Below are 17,179 nucleotides of genomic sequence, written 5' to 3' on the forward strand. Positions count from 1 at the left end.
TCCATTCAAAGTTAGAATGTCATAAATATATGCGAACAAAGCAGCGTTTCCATCCCATGTGTTCAAAAGAATAAAATTGTCACTTCCTAGGAAATTAGTGCAAAATATCTGTTATAAAAATGGATATTGCTGCGATCGGGTGGCTCTTTTTTCCTACATCGTAAATGACTTGCTTCTCAGAGCGTGCTGATGAAATGCAATAAACACTGTCATGTTATCTTGCGTCGGATGCCTAATGTTTGGGAATGCAGTCGTGTGAGACGCTTCTGGGAGGTCATTATCTCAAATCATTCTGATGACAGACTTTGGCTCAGGCATTTCAAAATCATCAATTGAGAAGCCGTGCAATGAAATTGGTCTGCTGGTTAGTCTAGCTATCCAATCACGTCCACTGTTGAGGCAAAGTCACATTAATTATTAGATGCGCATTGAGGGATTTATTTGATATCTTATTGGATAACAGCAATCTGCCTCCATTGATCGTATTCGTTTTGTATGAACATTTTTTTATTTATTTATGCGCATCTTGGCTTTTCCATTCAGTGTTTTTTTGGTAACACTACTTGAAGGGGTGTGCATAAGACTGACATGACATCTTCATAACCACGTCTTGAATATGAAGTAGGGATTATGCATGTTTATGACAACTTTGAATGCAAATATGACATTGTTTAAGATGTTGTTATGACATCTTGACATAAACCACAACATTATAACCTGTCAGTGTCTTTGTCATGACAACTTGACATAAAATTAAGTTAAACTCATGTGGTTGGCTTTGACATTGGCTGTCATGAGGCCATTATAACTGTGTCATGAATCATGACCTTAACTACAGTGGTACAAATTGAATTTGTCATTAAAAAGATATAATGTCTTCATGACAGCCAATGTCAAAACCAACCGCATGATAGTTTAATGTGATCTTAACCAATAAAGCTAGGTGGTTTCTTAAGTTTGATAATTAATCTGCTATGTCATGTTTATGACCGGTTGTGTTGTCTTAGTAATGTCAAGGTGTCATGACAAAGACACTGACAGGTTAGGTTGTATTGGTTTATGTCAAGGTGTAAAATACATCTCAAACAATGTCATTTTGGCATTGAAAATGTCATAACTGAGCAAATTACACTTAATGACAGTTGTCACAAACATGCATAAAACTTCAAATTCATAACATATGTCATGACTATGAAGGTGTCATGTTAGTCTTATGCACTCCCCTTTTTTTAATATAATATCCTAAAATGCACACACAAATAGGTGGATGGAAACCCTGATCTTTACGGTCAGCAGTCGCTGTATCCCGTACATATACAGTATTCAAGAAGTTGGAATGGGCCTTGTTATAAAATGCTCAGTTCTGTAAATCACCTTTCTGTTGCCAAGTTTGTGTTAGGTGGCCAGTGAATATAACATGTCGTTTTGAAAAAGCACTTTAAATCAATAGCGTATAACTGTCGCTGACGTTGGTGTCTTTTTGTAGGAGCTAAATTCATCGCTGGTGGATCGAGACCGTGCCATCTGTGAGAGAAACGAGCTGCTGGAAAAATACTGCCATGAAGTGAAGGACAAAGCGGAGGCCCAGAAAGAGCTGAGTCAGGCTTGTAAAGACATTGAGACCGTGCGGGAGGAAAGAGATGTGGCCAGGAAAGAGAGAACAGAAGCCATCATCCAGAGAGACCAGTTACTACGGGAATACTATCAGGCCAGACAGGTGCTTACAACATATTGCTCACATTAATGAAATTTATTAGTAAACGGATTTCATATTCTGAAGCTACATCCCGTCTTCTATGGAAAACCTGGAAGATGTAAGGAATTTTCCAGGCCTAAAAAGACTGATAAATGAAAGTAAAATTTCATTTCATTTTTTCATTTATTTTTCTATTCTCTTTTCATGGTAATGCAACACGAAATACCACAAGAACAATTTAACAAATCCAACCAACACAAAGTACATTCCATGACAAAAAACAACAGGAGTAGGATGAAGAAAAAAATCTTACAAGCTCCTACCCCATTCCTATAAACAAGATTCACAAATTAGAAAAATGAATCATGGAATTGTTTATAGTTAAGTTATTTATTTTTAGTGGTGCTTCCGTAACTCGTCCTGCATTGTTTGTTATACACCTATGAATGAGGTGTCAAATCGACCGGCTTATTGAGGACAGGTGTGCTCTTACTTTTATAAGCACTCGGACCTACGATGTTCAACCAAGCGGCAACATTCTAATCTGAAAAATTAAGCCTACCCGGAAGAGCGAAAAACTGCAATACATCTAAAATCCGCCAAAAAGTCCCAAAAGGGAGCAAATGTCCATAGACCCCATGTTAAAATGTTAGTTTTCACAGCATAAATTCATGCGTTTACAGGTTGGTCCCATGGACTTTTATTGTATTTTTCTATAGCTTCTGAGTGCCTGACAATTGTGAGGGGGGTGATTTTTTTTTTTTCTGACTCATTAGTTTAGATCATATTTAGATGTAAAACGTATGACAAATAAGGGCGGTTAACTTTGATTGACAGCTGATAACGGGCTGCGCCGAGTGGAATTTGACGTCTCGGCCATGATCTGACACAACACATCATACCACCTCTGTATCCTTTCTGAACATTTGTATTTTGTATTTCCCAAGATTTTCCGATATGGCGCCACCCATACCCCCCATAAACAGCCTTAAAACTTTTCTTCAGAAAGTCTATGGGTGACGTCACAGGAGCTTTGTCCATATTTTTTACAGTCTATGTGTTCAACACAGGGGATGGAAAAGCAGGCTAAAAAATCTAATAGACTTACATTGAATAAATGTTCATGAATTTGAAACTCAACTGTCATATTCACACACACACACGCAGGGCCTTAGCCCCCATCTCTCTCTTCTCTCTCTCTAATCTTCAGATTCAACATTCGTAATGAAGTGTTTCTATGTTTGACTGTCGTTTACTTCTAAACTATTTCTATGGTCGAAATCTATAAATATTGTAATCTACCATTCAAAAGTTTGGTATCACGGTATCCACAAAAAAATATTAAGCAGCACAACTGGTTTCAGCATTAATAATTATAATAAATGTTTCTTAAATACCAAAATTGGAGTATTAAAATTATTTCTAAAGGATCATTTTACAGTGAAGACTGGCGTTACAAGAATAAATTACATTTTAAAACATAATATCATAGAAAACACTTATTTTAAATTGTAGTATTATTTGACAATTTACTGTTTTACTGTATTTTTGATTGAGTAAAGGCAGACTCGATGAGTATAATAGACTTCTTTCAAAAGCATTAATATGTTACCCAAACTCATGAACGGTAGCATCAGCACCCTTATAACACATTTTAATATATTATGTATTAGATTCAGAGTAACTTGTGTTTCTGCTGCTCCATGACTCAAAAACTAGTGTGATATTTTAAATTGCATTTGACCATTATGATTCATGTTTTTATTAGAGATATTTAACAGCTGTCATCACAGTTATCTGCTGTTCAACGAGCAGACATGTCTAATAAGGGGCATCCTCACCTTTGTTCATGCCTGTTTTGATTTTTCACACCAGTATTCACACAGAAACAAACACTTCAAACCACAAAGCTCATAAAAATCTCATAAGCTGTGAGCCATTGGATTATTCCAGTAGAAAAACCCCAAAGCCGATTTATTCAGCCTCTTGAAGCTGAAGCAGCAGTGCCGTTCAAGTCCACTAGAGGTCTCTCTAGCTTAGGCTCAAAGTTGCTATTTTCACCTCCCTGTTGAAGCCTACAGTATATAACTCATTTCACTAATATGACTTTACAGATGTCTTAATTTGGGGGATGAAATTGTCTTGCAGTCATATTCATCATGGATGTTTTTGCTACAGAAACAAGACTCTGCCACGCTGGACATGGAGCGTGCCAATAAGGAGATCGATGTGTTGAGGAAGCAGTGTGAGGCCATGTCTCAGGAGCTGAAGGAGGCCGTGCAGGAGGCAGAGGTGGCCAAGTGTCGCAGAGATTGGGCCTTTCAGGAAAGAGACAAGATTGTTGCTGAGAGAGAGAGCATACGGTACCGTTTGACATTGAGTTTATCTAAAATAAGCAACTGTTGGTGCTGACCCCTGAGCGCGTGTTTGCTGTGTTTTGGCAGGACGTTATGTGATAACCTGCGCAGAGAGAGAGACCGTGCCGTCAGCGATCTGGCTGATGCCCTGCGGAATCTTGACGACATGAGGAAACAGCGGAACGATGCGGCCAGGGAACTTAAAGAGCTCAAGTATACACTTTTTTAGTCCTGCTTTTCTGCCAATCTCTGTCAGTTTTTGACCGATAATATGAGGCATTTGATTTACATTTACACCCAACCTCTTATAAATATGAATGCTTAAATTAATAAAGTAATAAATAATATAATAATGCAAAATAACATTAAATAAATAAATAATTGATAGGTAAAAGGTAAATAGGTTTTGCTAAGAAAAAGTAAACACTTTTGAGTGTGTAGCAGACTAGTATGCAAGCTTTGGGACATACTTCTTCGTCATAACAGCGTCTTTAACGGACAGCTCTGCCACTTAGTTACACGCATCCTGTCACTGTTTAAACTGCCCTGTCTATCATCATTTCACAGTTAAAATCCTCCACATTCAATTTAATTTCCTACAGTTTCTTACAGAAATATAGTAGCATGTTGATCTTCCAGTCGTGGGTTTTTTTTTCCAGTCATGTGTTTCATTTTTTTAATGTATCATTATGCAAATTGCAATGACCAAACGTATCTTTACAAAAGAGCACAATGCTGTTGCAGATTAAATATAATGTGGATAACATTAATTAAGGATCTTTTTGTCAGGTTAGATACTAATTAATCACTCAAACCCCTTTATCTAAATCTTACAATTAAAGCCCTGTTTTAAGATCGTTTCTGGTGAAATAGAATGGTAAAGATTGTTTTTTAGACAGATGCTGCTGTCCCGAGAATTTTTTTTTTTTCGATTCTGTGGTTACACCCCCACACCTCTACTATGGTAGCATAGGTGCACAGGAACAATCCCTCATAAAATGCATTAAACTTTAGTTTACAAAGACTTGAAGCTCACCAAGTGGTTTGGGGTGTTCACTGATATGCCAACACTATCTCACGACCAATTCGTACGAATTCGACGCATGATTAAAAAGTGGCTAATTCGTACTAATTCGTACGACCTCACTCGTACTAATACGTACGATTTGCCTAAACCCACGTGACGGTTATGTTTAGGGGCGGGGTAAGGGGTAGGTCATTCGTACGAATTCATACGAATTGGCCAATCCGTAAAATATGTACGATTTAGCAAAATTGTATTAATTCGTACGAGTGAGGTCGTATGAATTGTTACGAATTAGCCACTTTTTAATCATTCGTCGAATTCGTACGACTTGGTCGTGAGATCGGGCTGGATATGCTCAGACAAAAATCGCCGCAAAAGATGCTTTTCAATATGTGTTTTACCATTCGTTGTAAAACTGTAGACCTATTTTTCCGAACGCCTCACAACCGTACATTCTTTCGTTGAGAGCTTGAATAATAGACACTCCAGCCCAGTTGGTGGCGATAATGCACCTTTGCCAATTGCAAGCAAACCACTTGTGTAGTATAGCCTACGATACCGCGACTGCATAAGACTACAGAAAGAATACAGACAACCCCATTTCCGTTCCCGGTGGCGAAGTAATACCGTACATCACAGAACATACAATACCAGTCAATGGAGTTGTACAAAAACTATGATAACCTGTTGGAAAGCATCTTTTGCAGTGATTTTTGTGTAAGCATATCCCAGACCACTCGGTGAGTTTCACGTCTTTGTAAACTAAAGTTTTATGCGTTTTATGAAGGATTGTTCCTGTGCACCTATGCTACCATTGTAGAGGTGTGGGGGTGCAACCACAGAAACTAAAAATTGTCGGGACAGCAGCATCTGTCTAAAAAACAATCTTTACCATTCTATTTCATCAGAAACGATCTTAAAACAGGGCTTTAATTGTAAAATGCCGAACTTGTCTTTTAACCTTCGGATTCGCATATCCGTCAAGTTTGTAGTTTAACACTTTATTCGTGTTTGTAGCATTAATCGAATCCTCGTCCAACGCGCAATGGGTTGTGGGCAATATTAGCCTTTAGAGTGTGCACGGATCACAGTAGATTCTAACAGCAAAAAAGTAGACCATCCGGGTATCTTTTGAATACTCATTTCAACATGCTACGATTTGGGACATTTCCAATTTCAATTTCCAATACTATTTAGGACGGATAGAATATGAATTGGGACGCGGTATGCGTCGTATCAAATTCCTGCTTCAGTAGGGGGCACTGGTTAAAACTCCAGAGCACCCCCACCCTCTTGCACTAGACTTTTCTTACGTCACTAATGCCCTCCAGGCTTTCCTCCCTCTCAGTCTATGAATCATAGTGACAGTTTGCCAGTATTCCCCAACTCCTTGATCCTGTTTTGTTCTACCTAGTTTTGAGGTGTGACCTTGATGCTGCTTTTATAACATCTCCATTTAGCACAGGTGTTTCTAGATTGCACAAACTGTGCCAATAAGAGACCATGATGCCAAGCCGTATTATCCAAATGGCCTGTAGGACAGAGGCTTTCCCAGTCTTGCATCAGCAGCTTTTTAAACAAAGTGATGTTCTTAGCAAAGACTGTTGACTTTTGACTTTGTATTTTGTGTTGGTTTTTGTGGGCGTGAGATGAATTAGATGACTGTTTGGAGAGATGGAAGAGAAAATAGTCTGTCTTGTTTTGTGCTCTCTACCAACAAAGGGAGAAGATGGAGAGCCAGTTGGAAAAGGAGGCGCGTTTTTGCCATCTAATGGTTCACAGCTCCCATGATTCAGCCATAGACACAGACTCATTAGAGTGGGAGACTGAGGTGGTGGAGTTTGAGAAGGATCGGGTAAGAATGCAGAAATCCAAAGCACTACAGCTAAAAGGGATGAAGGTATCTTAAAGGAGTAGCTCACTTTTCAAAAAACTTCTGCTGATTATTTTCTCACCCCCATGTCATCCAAGATATCCATGTCATTCTTTCTTCAGTCGAAAAGAAATGAAGGTTTTTGATGAAAACATTCCAGGATGTGATGCGCGTTCGTGACTCTCTTGTTCAAACTCGTTTATCAAAATAAACAAATCTTTTTTCATGTCATTTGGTTCATTCAACGAATGAAATTAACCAATTGACTCGGAAAAAGATTTGTTCATTCTGATGAACGAGTTCGAACAGGAGAGTCACGAATGCGCATCACAGAACAGAGCAAGGCGAGCATTTGAGCTTATAAAACTTAAACTTTGTTATTATGTTTTTAAATGAGCAATCGTTTCGCATGATAAGACCCTTATTCATTTTGGAATCGTTTAAAGCCTTTGAACAGTTTGCAGTTTGCACTAAAACTGTCTTTTGGACCTTGAACCGTTTGGTTCCCAATGAAGTCCATTATATGGAGAAAAATCCTGGTATGTTTTCATCAAAAACCTTAATTTCTTTTCGAGTGAAGAAAGAATGACATGGACATCTTGGATGACATGGGGGTGAGTAAATTATCAGCAAAAGTTTTTTGAAAAGTGAACTACTCCTTTAAGGGATACTCCACTTTTTTTGGAAATAGGCTCATTTTACAACTCCCCCAGAGTTAAACAGTTGGGTTTTACCATTTTCGAAAACGGTAAAACCCTACTTTTTAACTCTGAGAGGAAAATACTAACACAGCAAATACAAATGCCTGCAAATTAAATTCATTTGTCAGAAAGGTATAACCTATAATTGTTTTATTTGGTTCTAGGATGCTCATTCACATCACTTTACCTTCATTTTAGTTTATTTCTTTCTCCATGTGGAGAGGTCTCATCTGTCTCTCCATCAATATCCTCCCAACAGGACGACATGGATTTGAAGGCAATGGGGTTTGATATTGCAGAGGGGGTGAATGATCCATATTTACCAGGGGATTGTGGGATATTTGTGACCAGGGTGGACAAAGGAAGTATCGCGGATGGAAGATTGAGGTGAATTCAGATATTGAGTGTTTTTCCGATAATGCCCTCTGGAATGATTCTACATTCATTTCCCTGCTTATAGCTTTGTCCTGACTGGCTGTGCCTCTTTCTCAATAGGGTGAATGATTGGCTTCTGAAGATAAATGATGTGGACCTGACTCACAAAGACAGGAAGCAGGTCATCAAAGCCGTACTTAACGGAGGCGGGCTAATCAATATGGTCGTTCGCAGGAGAAAATCTTTAGGAGGAAGACTGGTTACTCCTGTCCACATTAATCTCATCGGACACAAAGGTATCACTTACCTCTTTAACGTCCCACATCTCCCCCAACTCATTTGACCGTTCCTATGGCTAATTTCCTTCATTTTCTTATTAATGACCCTTAATTTTGGTCTGCACCCTCCCAGACGCTGGTATCACTCTTGAGGGTGGCGTGTACGTGGCTGCTATCGCACCGGGCAGCCCAGCTGCCAGAGAGGGATCTCTTACCATCGGAGACCGCCTCATTGCCGTAAGTCATCAAGCAGTAATGCGATCCTTTCTCAAATTGAAGGAAGATCGCTGCTGTCAAGGATACATTTTGCTCTTATAAAAGTCTGACCTTAGCTTTCATCCAATCTCCTAGCTGAAGCATATTTTTAATCCAGTTAGCCTACTTATCTTAAATGCACGGGGGCTGATTAGACGAATTGCCAATCAAATCCACTCCACTCCCTAAATGGAGATGCCTGAATATAAGACAGGTGATGTGCTAAGCGATATCTGCCACTCTGGTGATAAGTAACACAGATGTTAATCCTGAGAACAGATCAGGTGTTACTTTAACTCTCATGCTAGATACTAGGTAGTTGATATCTGTAACCTTTTGGCTCCAGTATCTGCCATGTCAGACGGCTCAATCAATAGTGCTACCACATTTGCTGGATCTTGTCATGATATATAATAGTTCACTCAAAAATGAAAACTGCGTCATGGTTTATTCGCAGTCATAGTGTTGAAAACCTGTATGGTTTGCCATTTAGGAAACATGAGCAAAGTTTAATTATATGGAAAAAGGTAGCCAGTACACTCTTCGAAGTAAACGGGGACTTGTGAACTTCAAAATGACACAAAAATACCAACAGAGGTATCCAAAAAGTTTGCCATATGACTAGTGTAATATTTTCAAATCTTAAAAATTAATCATGATAGCTTAAATTGAGGAACAATAATTTTTTCCAGTGTTAGTTTTCCTTCAAAATTCTCAATTAGCTTTTATTTTTGTTTTCAATTTACAATTTGATTTTAGTAATTTTATGTGCTTTTGACATTTAGTAGGTTTTGTTTTAAAAATATTTCTAAATGGTTTTAGAAGAGTTTTAGTTCAAGGCAACATTTAAAAATTTTCATTGTTTAAATTTTCTTTAATCTTAATCTTTATTTCGATTAACAAAATATATTTTAATAGTTTGTTAACAATAACACTGATAGACTATAAAAAGTCATCTAATAACACTTATGTTTAGTACTCAAATGTACTACGTTCTTTGTATATACTACAAAATCACATAAATGCCTTTTGAAATTGGACACGATTGGTTCTTTTGTGTTGCTGACCTGATGTCTAATAGCACCATATTTGATTTGAGAGCTATTTTTGATAATTAACAAGTTCAAGCAAGCAAGCAAGCAAGATTTATTTATAGAGCACTTTAAATTCCCAAAAAATTGGGACACAAAGTGCTGTACAGTAAAACAATACATATATAAAAAAGCCCTACATAACCATAGAAGAAAACAATAAAATCAATCTAACCTAACCTGGATTATCAGTTTCATGACTGACATGTACAGTAAAACAATACATACATAAAAAGCCTTACACAGCCATACAATGAAACAATAAAATCAATATAACCAAAACCAAACCTGGATTTTCAGTTTAACTTATCAAAAAGCCAAAGAATAAAGATAGGTTTTTAGAAGAGACTTAAAAACAGGCAATGATGATGCCTGTCTAATGTTCAAAGGTAGATCGTTCCACAATTTCGGAGCTGCTACAGCAAAAGCACGGTCTCCTTTTAACTTGCGCTTTGTTTTAGGCACATTTAGGAGCAGTTGGTCAGCTGACCTGAGAGAACGAGTGGGCCAGTTCAGTACTTTTTGATCACTGACCACTTTTTGATACCAGGGTTATTTTTTTTTTTTCCATACAGTATCATTAAATGACTAGTACACATCTTTCAACATTTCTCTGCTTTTGTCTATCAGTAGAAAGTCAGTCGGTTTAGGTTTGGAAGGACTTGATGGTGAGTAAACCCATGACAGAATTTTTATTTCTGAGTGAACAATCCCTTTATGTTTAAAAAGATGGAAGGGTTTATCTGAACTGGAGATCTTAAAAGTTCTCCATCCTTTCATTCACCAGGCTTCAATTGTCTCTGTTCTCAAGTTTCCGAAGTCATTTCTGAGTTTGAAAAACTGAAGGATTGAAAAGTCTGCTGGCACTTTTCTTTGGTGAAGCGCTGACCTAAATTTCTCCTTCCCTAGATAAATGGGATCGCTCTGGATAACAAATCTCTGAGTGAATGTGAGGCTCTGCTGAGGGGCGGCAGGGACTCGCTCGCTCTCTCCCTCATGAAGGTGATTGTTCTCTCACTGCTGTCTGAGCGTGTGCGCCGCTCTCATTACCACATGCCAAGGTGCTGCCGTGACATTTATTCCAAGTCGTATTTGAGACAGCAGTTAGAATTCCAACTCTGAAGCATTACTGAGGAAGTCAGGTTTGGAAAATAGGCTAGTTTGTAGTTGTTCTCATTACTGCTTTCAGTAATCAGTTACCGACCAATGCTAACCATTTTTTTTCTTTGAAAAAAGTTGACAAAACCCCTCTAACCCCAATACTAACCATTAAGATAACATTTAAACTGAATTTTATAAATGAAGAGTTCAGATGCAATAGCCTCTAAATGCCATTTGAAATTTTCTTCTTTAATGATGATTTTTATCAAACTTGTTTATTTAAGTTCAGTAATTTCACTTAAATAACAATTAATAGGTAATTATCATTGCAATTTAAGTGAAATCACTGAACTTAAATATACAAGCTTGATAAAAATCATCGTTCTAGAAGAAAATTTCAAATGGCACTTAGAGGCTTTTGCATCTGAACTCTTCAAATATACTTTTTTTTTGTATTTACCTGTAATTTCTCAAACATGGTTACACAAGGTTACCTGAAAGCATAAACACAGGTTTTTTTTTTTAACTTTAAACAAATTCTGTGGATTCCCAAATTCCCTCATTCCCAAAGAAACATGAAGAACATGAATTGGGGTGGAGCTTAGCAATGAGTAAATGTGGATGAAATAACTCTAACAGACCTGTGGCCTGTTACACAACGCTAGCTGAACAAACTCTTGAGTTTCAGAGTTGGTTAAGAGTTTAGAAAAAATCTAGAGCATGTGTACCTGAAAGTGTGACAGCCAATCACATGACGTATGAAGAGCTTCAGTTTGATTCACTTCTTCCTAGAGAGTTGACACAATTTCATTTTTCTTCTGAAGATTAAGAGACCGTTCTGAAAAATATCATGAGTTTAAATGCATCTCCTACAAGGCAGGACTAAAGTTTGAGAAGGGAGCAGAAAATATCAGACTAAATACAAGTGAATCGACTAAATGTATTTAATTAATAATTCACATATGAGGTTCACAAAGAGTGTAAATGAAAATGGAAGTTTAGCAATTTTAAAAGTTGAGAGTGAATCGGAAGTGACTTGATTGCATCATCTATATGTCATTTGTCATCTTGCTTGCATCCGATTAGGCCAGTTTTGGTTCGCAATCTTTTATTCAGATATCACGCTAGGCAGTGCAAGTTACCACAGCAATGAACATCACTAAAACCAATCCATTTTCTTAAAGCCAGAAATCCAGAGTTTGCTCAAACTTACTAGTGTAGCCTCTAAAACCGACCTTTTATGAAATAAGCCACAGTAACAGTATTGTGGTTATGTACTGTGCCTCTGAATGTTTGTATTATTGATGTTGTGGTGTTTTAACTATGCCAGTCACGTTGAACCTGTCCATTAACAGTTCTTTCCTCGGAGCACATCGGGGCAGAACATCTTTGAGAGCCTGAGGGAGGCCGAAAAATCTAACGGCAGAATCCACCTGTCAGATGTTCATTCACGAAACAGCAGAAACCTCAAACACAACAGTTCCACTCAGACGGACATTTATAGCGGGGACGCGGGCGGCGAGAGAAGAAGGACAAGGACTGACACGGAGGAGAGTGGTTATTCCGAAAGGAAGGTCTACCCAATCGCCACCTTGCACCCTAACACACTCCGACCCGCTTCAGAGCTGGGACTGGCCCGCTACAGCGGCAGTGCCTTTCAGGAGGTCTGCTACACCCGCTCCGAGTCAGTCGGCCCCGAATGCGTTTCCCTGGATACCACCTTAGAGAAGAAACACAGTGGCGGCACTTGGCCTAAAATGGTGGTGGGTGTTTCCATGTCAACTGACAGCCCGGCGCAACTCTCCATCTACAGGTCACCCAAGCAAAGGAAATCCATCTTTGAAGCCGACGCCTTCAAAAGGCCAGATTCAACCTCGAAGACGGACTACCATTCGCCTCAACCTTTGAAAGCGGACTCCTCCCCTACACCTCCAACCCCACCCACGCGAAGCGACTCCTTCAAGTTCAAGCACAAACATCAGGGAAGCTCCACCTCAGAGTCCACCATCACCACGATCTCTATCCCCGATCCCAAGCAGGAGGACCGCAACGGGAACCTGTACTTCACCGAGGTGGGGCGCGAGGGCAAGGTCTTGAGCTCCAGGAAGTCCTGCGAGGAGGACATTGGTCGGATGCGGCCGGAGGAACCAGAAGTGAAGCGTCCAAGGCCCAAATCGGCCCCGGCCCTCAGGCGCAGGATGACTCCTCAGACCATTGCTCTCCAGAGCTTCCAGGTGAATTTATAGATCCGCTGGGCTCGACACCGCCAGCCGGCTCTGTTTTAATTAGCCTCGCAGCCTGAGATTGATCTCCCACTGCACCAGGAATAAAGAGAAAGAGAGAGAGGGGAAGAGAACGTTAGAAGTGCTGACACACGTTGATGATAATATGCAGAAGACTAACTTGGCGTTCTTTTATTAGTATGAATGTTTTATAATTGGCTAATAATAGTAATATAATCTAGTATTTTCCACTTACTAAAATATACATTTTAGTATATGACACATATTGAGTCAGAAACATAGTAGAAGTAGTATTACAGGAATATTTCAGCCAAAAATTAAGCCTATCCCAAAATTTTTTTTTTCCTCAATCCATCCTAGGTGTATATGTCTTCTTTCAGCTGAACGCAATCAGTTATGTTAAATAATATACTGGCTCTTTTAAAGGGATACTCCACCCAAAAATGAAAATTCTGTCATCATTTACTCACCCTCAAGTTTCTCTCTTCTGCTGAACACAAAGTAAGATACTTGGAAGAACGATTGGTGCCAAAAAGTTGTTTGGCACCATTGATTTCCATAGGAGAAAAAAAAATACTATGGAAGTCAATGGTGCCAAAGTTCCAATCATTCTTCAAAATATCTTCCTTTGTGTTCAGTAGACAAAAGAAACTCATACAGGTTTGCAACAACTTGAGGGTGAGTGAACAATGACAGCATTTTCATTTTTGGGTGGAGTATCCCTTTAAGCTTTGTAATGGCATTGAATAGTGCACAAGTTTTTGAAGCTCTAAAAAGCACATCCATCCAGAAGTAATCCATACAACTCCAGGGGGTTAATAAATGCCTTCTGAAGCGAAGCGATGGGCTTTTGTAAGGAAAATATCTTTATAGTGATTATAGTAGCAACCACATCAATATTTTGAATGTGATGTGAAAAATGTTATTTTTATTAGCCAACCAGCCATTTTTTAGGATATTCTATAATATGTAGAAACATTCATAACTTTCTAAAGAATTGTATTTTGAATTATCTAATGCTGTGTGTGTGTGTGTGGGTGTTTGGCAGAGTTATTCAAACGATGGTGACTCTCTGGAGCAGAGGGAAATACTGCGTTCCTCTCCTAACCGACCTCATAGACACAGTGTGGGTTTCGTGCCTACAGCCTATAATGGAACCCTGCCTCCCAGTGAGTTACACTTGCCCTAGTCACAACCCAAACCACCCATGGTGCATTTCAATGTATCTCTTTAACAACACTTTCTACATACTCTCTATCTACATTTGCTCTCAGTTCATCTTTATTCTGATCATGGCGTCCTACAAATGAATGTTTTTTACTTCATTTTATGGTGAAGTCAGTACTGAGTAATTGAATTGCTCATTTATGATAATCATGCTGAATATGTATGAACGTGATTGTTGAACAAAGCCTATTTCTTCTCTTAGTATGAGAATGCAGGTCTCAACAATTTTATGCATTTATCTTTTTTCTGAATCTTTTGTCACCGCATAAGGCCATCCTTATTTTTGAGCCCTGAAACGTGTCAATTCTGTCCCATTTAATGCATTAACATACATTATTTACATTTTTCTTTGTTTCATGTAAAGACGTAAAACGTTTATAATATGAATTAGCTAATTATTGTAATATAATCTAGTATTTTTCAATAATTAAATATATATTTTAAAATGTAATATATAAATATATATTACTGCATGACTGTAGATTTTTGTAGAAACAGGACAAACCACTATGGGTGCTGCTTGATGCCCATGTCATGTGACTATACAGTTCACATGGGGTTTGTGCGATAATGAGGTCTATTTTTACTTGATTTGAATGTTCAAGCTTTGTCCAGAGTGGCTTCCCTGTCGTTTGCTCATCTGTCTCCAAGAGCAGCTGGCTTTACTTGAAGGTGGAATTCAATTCTGAACACAAGCAAAAGCCAAAGCGAGGCATATTACATCAATGTGTAATGGCTCCTCTTGGTGCTGCATGAAGTTAATGGCACAATTCCCATGTTTTTTCTTATGGGAACTGTACACATTTTAGATTTATATATGATATACCTCATATTTAAAAATGATATACCTCATATTTAAAAAAATGTAAGATTCCTTAAATCTGGACACTGAAGATGCATGACAAGACGACAAGTAAAGTTTTACACAAATTAGTTCAGCTGTACTGTTTAAAAAAAAAGTGTGTTTATATATAGACCCCTGAGGAACACCTGTGGAACAGTCTCTTTGGGAAATGTATATGTATATTTATATGCGATTAATCGCATCCGAAATAAAAGTTTGTGTTTACATAATATATGTGTGTGTAGTGTGTATAATTAATTTGTATATATAAATACCCACACATGCATGTATTATTACGTGTTATTAATATATCAAATATTTATATATAATATTAATTGTGTATAAATATATATAAAGTATATACATGCAAATATTTCTTAAATATATACATGCATGTGTGTGTATTTATGTATACAAATTAATTACACACACCACACACACACATATATTATGTAAACACAAACTTTTATTTTGGATGTGATTAATCGCTGCACATCCCTAATTGAAATATACATTGCACTGTTTCTTTGTTGTAAAATAAGGCTCAACCCATTTCATTGTATTAACTGAAAATTTAAACATGATCATTTAGGTAAAAGTATGCACATCAAATGCCTTAATATATTCAACACTGCTTTCAATCCTGATACAAAAAGAAGGGTTAACGCATTTCACTCTTGACTCAACGGTGTGAGGAGAGGAGTAGCCACAATTATTTGAATATAAAATATTGGTTATTTGGTTGTGTTTATACTTCAGATTCAGCACATCGAGGCCTGGCCCCCTGCCCTGCGATAACAGCCGTTATGAAGAACCCTGTTTACATGGTGCGCAGTCACAGAGTTCACACTAACAACTGCCCTACCGTCACCAGCCAGATCAATCAGCAGCACACACACCCCAGGTACCACAGTTTCCACTGAGACCACGCACACATCCACAAACACACTGTACTGTACTTTTACTGAAGACTACGTTCATGAGACTACATGACGACAACTCGGTCAGAGTCACAGAGTGAACGTGATTTCACCAAGTCAGATTTGAAGGGTTGGTTTACAGTTAATCTCAAGGTTAGGCTTACAACCAGGGTTAGGGGCTTCTACACCATTCAAATTCAGATCTGATTTTAGGGTTATGTTATGGTTAAGGTTCGGTTTAGGGTAGGGATAGAGTTAAGACTTTTTGTTTTTGGACAAGAATATTGTTCCAGGACAAAGAAAAGTTTTTGATTCAGGAAACATGTCTTGTTTGACAAAACACACAGTGATCCATCTAAAAACTGTATGAATTGCATTAAACCATGTAAACCTTTTATTATGTCATACTAAGTAAAAATGAGCTGTTGTAGGTCAAAAACAGAATAATTATTTTATTTCTCCAGAGAATAATTGTTCCCTTTCCCCAAAAGCAGTGTTTGCTGATCTGGCCTGCTCAGTTTTCTTCTCTCCATCTTAGTCCTCAGCATCAAGGACATCTAAGTCTGGACCTGAGCCAGAAACGCACCCCAGACTACCCCGAGTCGTCCCGTAGCAGCCGGGCCTCACACGGCACCAACTCCCTGCCATCCAGCGCTAGACTCGGTCAGTCTCTGTCTTTAATAATATATGTCATCTATTCCCCTCACACACTAATCCATTGATTTTAAGTAGTGTGTGTTTAGTGTGATCTCATCATCATCATCTTCTCCCTTTGGTTTCCTGAAGGTTCATCAAACAACTTGCAATATCGCACTGAAAGGATAAAGATTCCCTCCACACCGCGCTATCCTCGCTCCATACTGGGCTCAGACAGAGGTGAGCCTCCTTCCATGAATCCAGCATCTTTTAATTCATTTTCATCTTCTAAACTGCAATAAATGTTTCATGTAGTTTGGTAAATGGTCAGCTGACCTCGTTGTGCAAGTTGAATTATTTCAGAAATATTTCTTAAATAAATTAATTTAGCTCTTTAATCCAATTTTTAATCCAGTGTTTTTCTTCCGCACTGCAGTTGGTAAAACTGTTAATAACCACAACTAGCAGCAATATGGTACAGGAGAGGTAATTAAAATGTCAGACTAAGCTCTATCAAATAAAACATGTCAAGTAGAGAAGACTTTGCACAAACAA

The 17,179-nt window shown here is 38.3% G+C and overlaps 1 protein-coding gene across 5 annotated transcripts in view; it reads left to right on the forward strand.

The window, feature by feature from the left end:
* dlg5a (discs large MAGUK scaffold protein 5a) overlaps window positions 1-17,179 on the forward strand; it is a 61,187-nt gene that overhangs the window by 26,444 nt on the left and 17,564 nt on the right. For all 5 annotated transcript variants that reach the window (XR_016145497.1, XM_089116841.1, XM_039671993.2 and 2 more), the window contains exons 8-20: window positions 1,487-1,717; window positions 3,875-4,059; window positions 4,141-4,266; window positions 6,803-6,935; window positions 7,914-8,041; window positions 8,150-8,325; window positions 8,441-8,544; window positions 10,563-10,655; window positions 12,110-12,988; window positions 14,046-14,166; window positions 15,828-15,972; window positions 16,527-16,651; window positions 16,775-16,864. Coding sequence is in view for 4 of the 5 variants with exons in the window: in XM_089116841.1 (XP_088972967.1) it covers window positions 1,487-1,717; window positions 3,875-4,059; window positions 4,141-4,266; window positions 6,803-6,935; window positions 7,914-8,041; window positions 8,150-8,325; window positions 8,441-8,544; window positions 10,563-10,655; window positions 12,110-12,988; window positions 14,046-14,166; window positions 15,828-15,972; window positions 16,527-16,651; window positions 16,775-16,864 (2,536 nt within the window). In the remaining variant the exon portion in view is untranslated. The remainder of the gene's footprint in view (window positions 1-1,486; window positions 1,718-3,874; window positions 4,060-4,140; window positions 4,267-6,802; window positions 6,936-7,913; window positions 8,042-8,149; window positions 8,326-8,440; window positions 8,545-10,562; window positions 10,656-12,109; window positions 12,989-14,045; window positions 14,167-15,827; window positions 15,973-16,526; window positions 16,652-16,774; window positions 16,865-17,179) is intronic.

Source organism: Pimephales promelas, chromosome 11 (assembly GCF_988280905.1).
Source record: "Pimephales promelas chromosome 11, fPimPro1.hap1.1, whole genome shotgun sequence".
Lineage (NCBI taxonomy): Eukaryota > Metazoa > Chordata > Actinopteri > Cypriniformes > Leuciscidae > Pimephales > Pimephales promelas.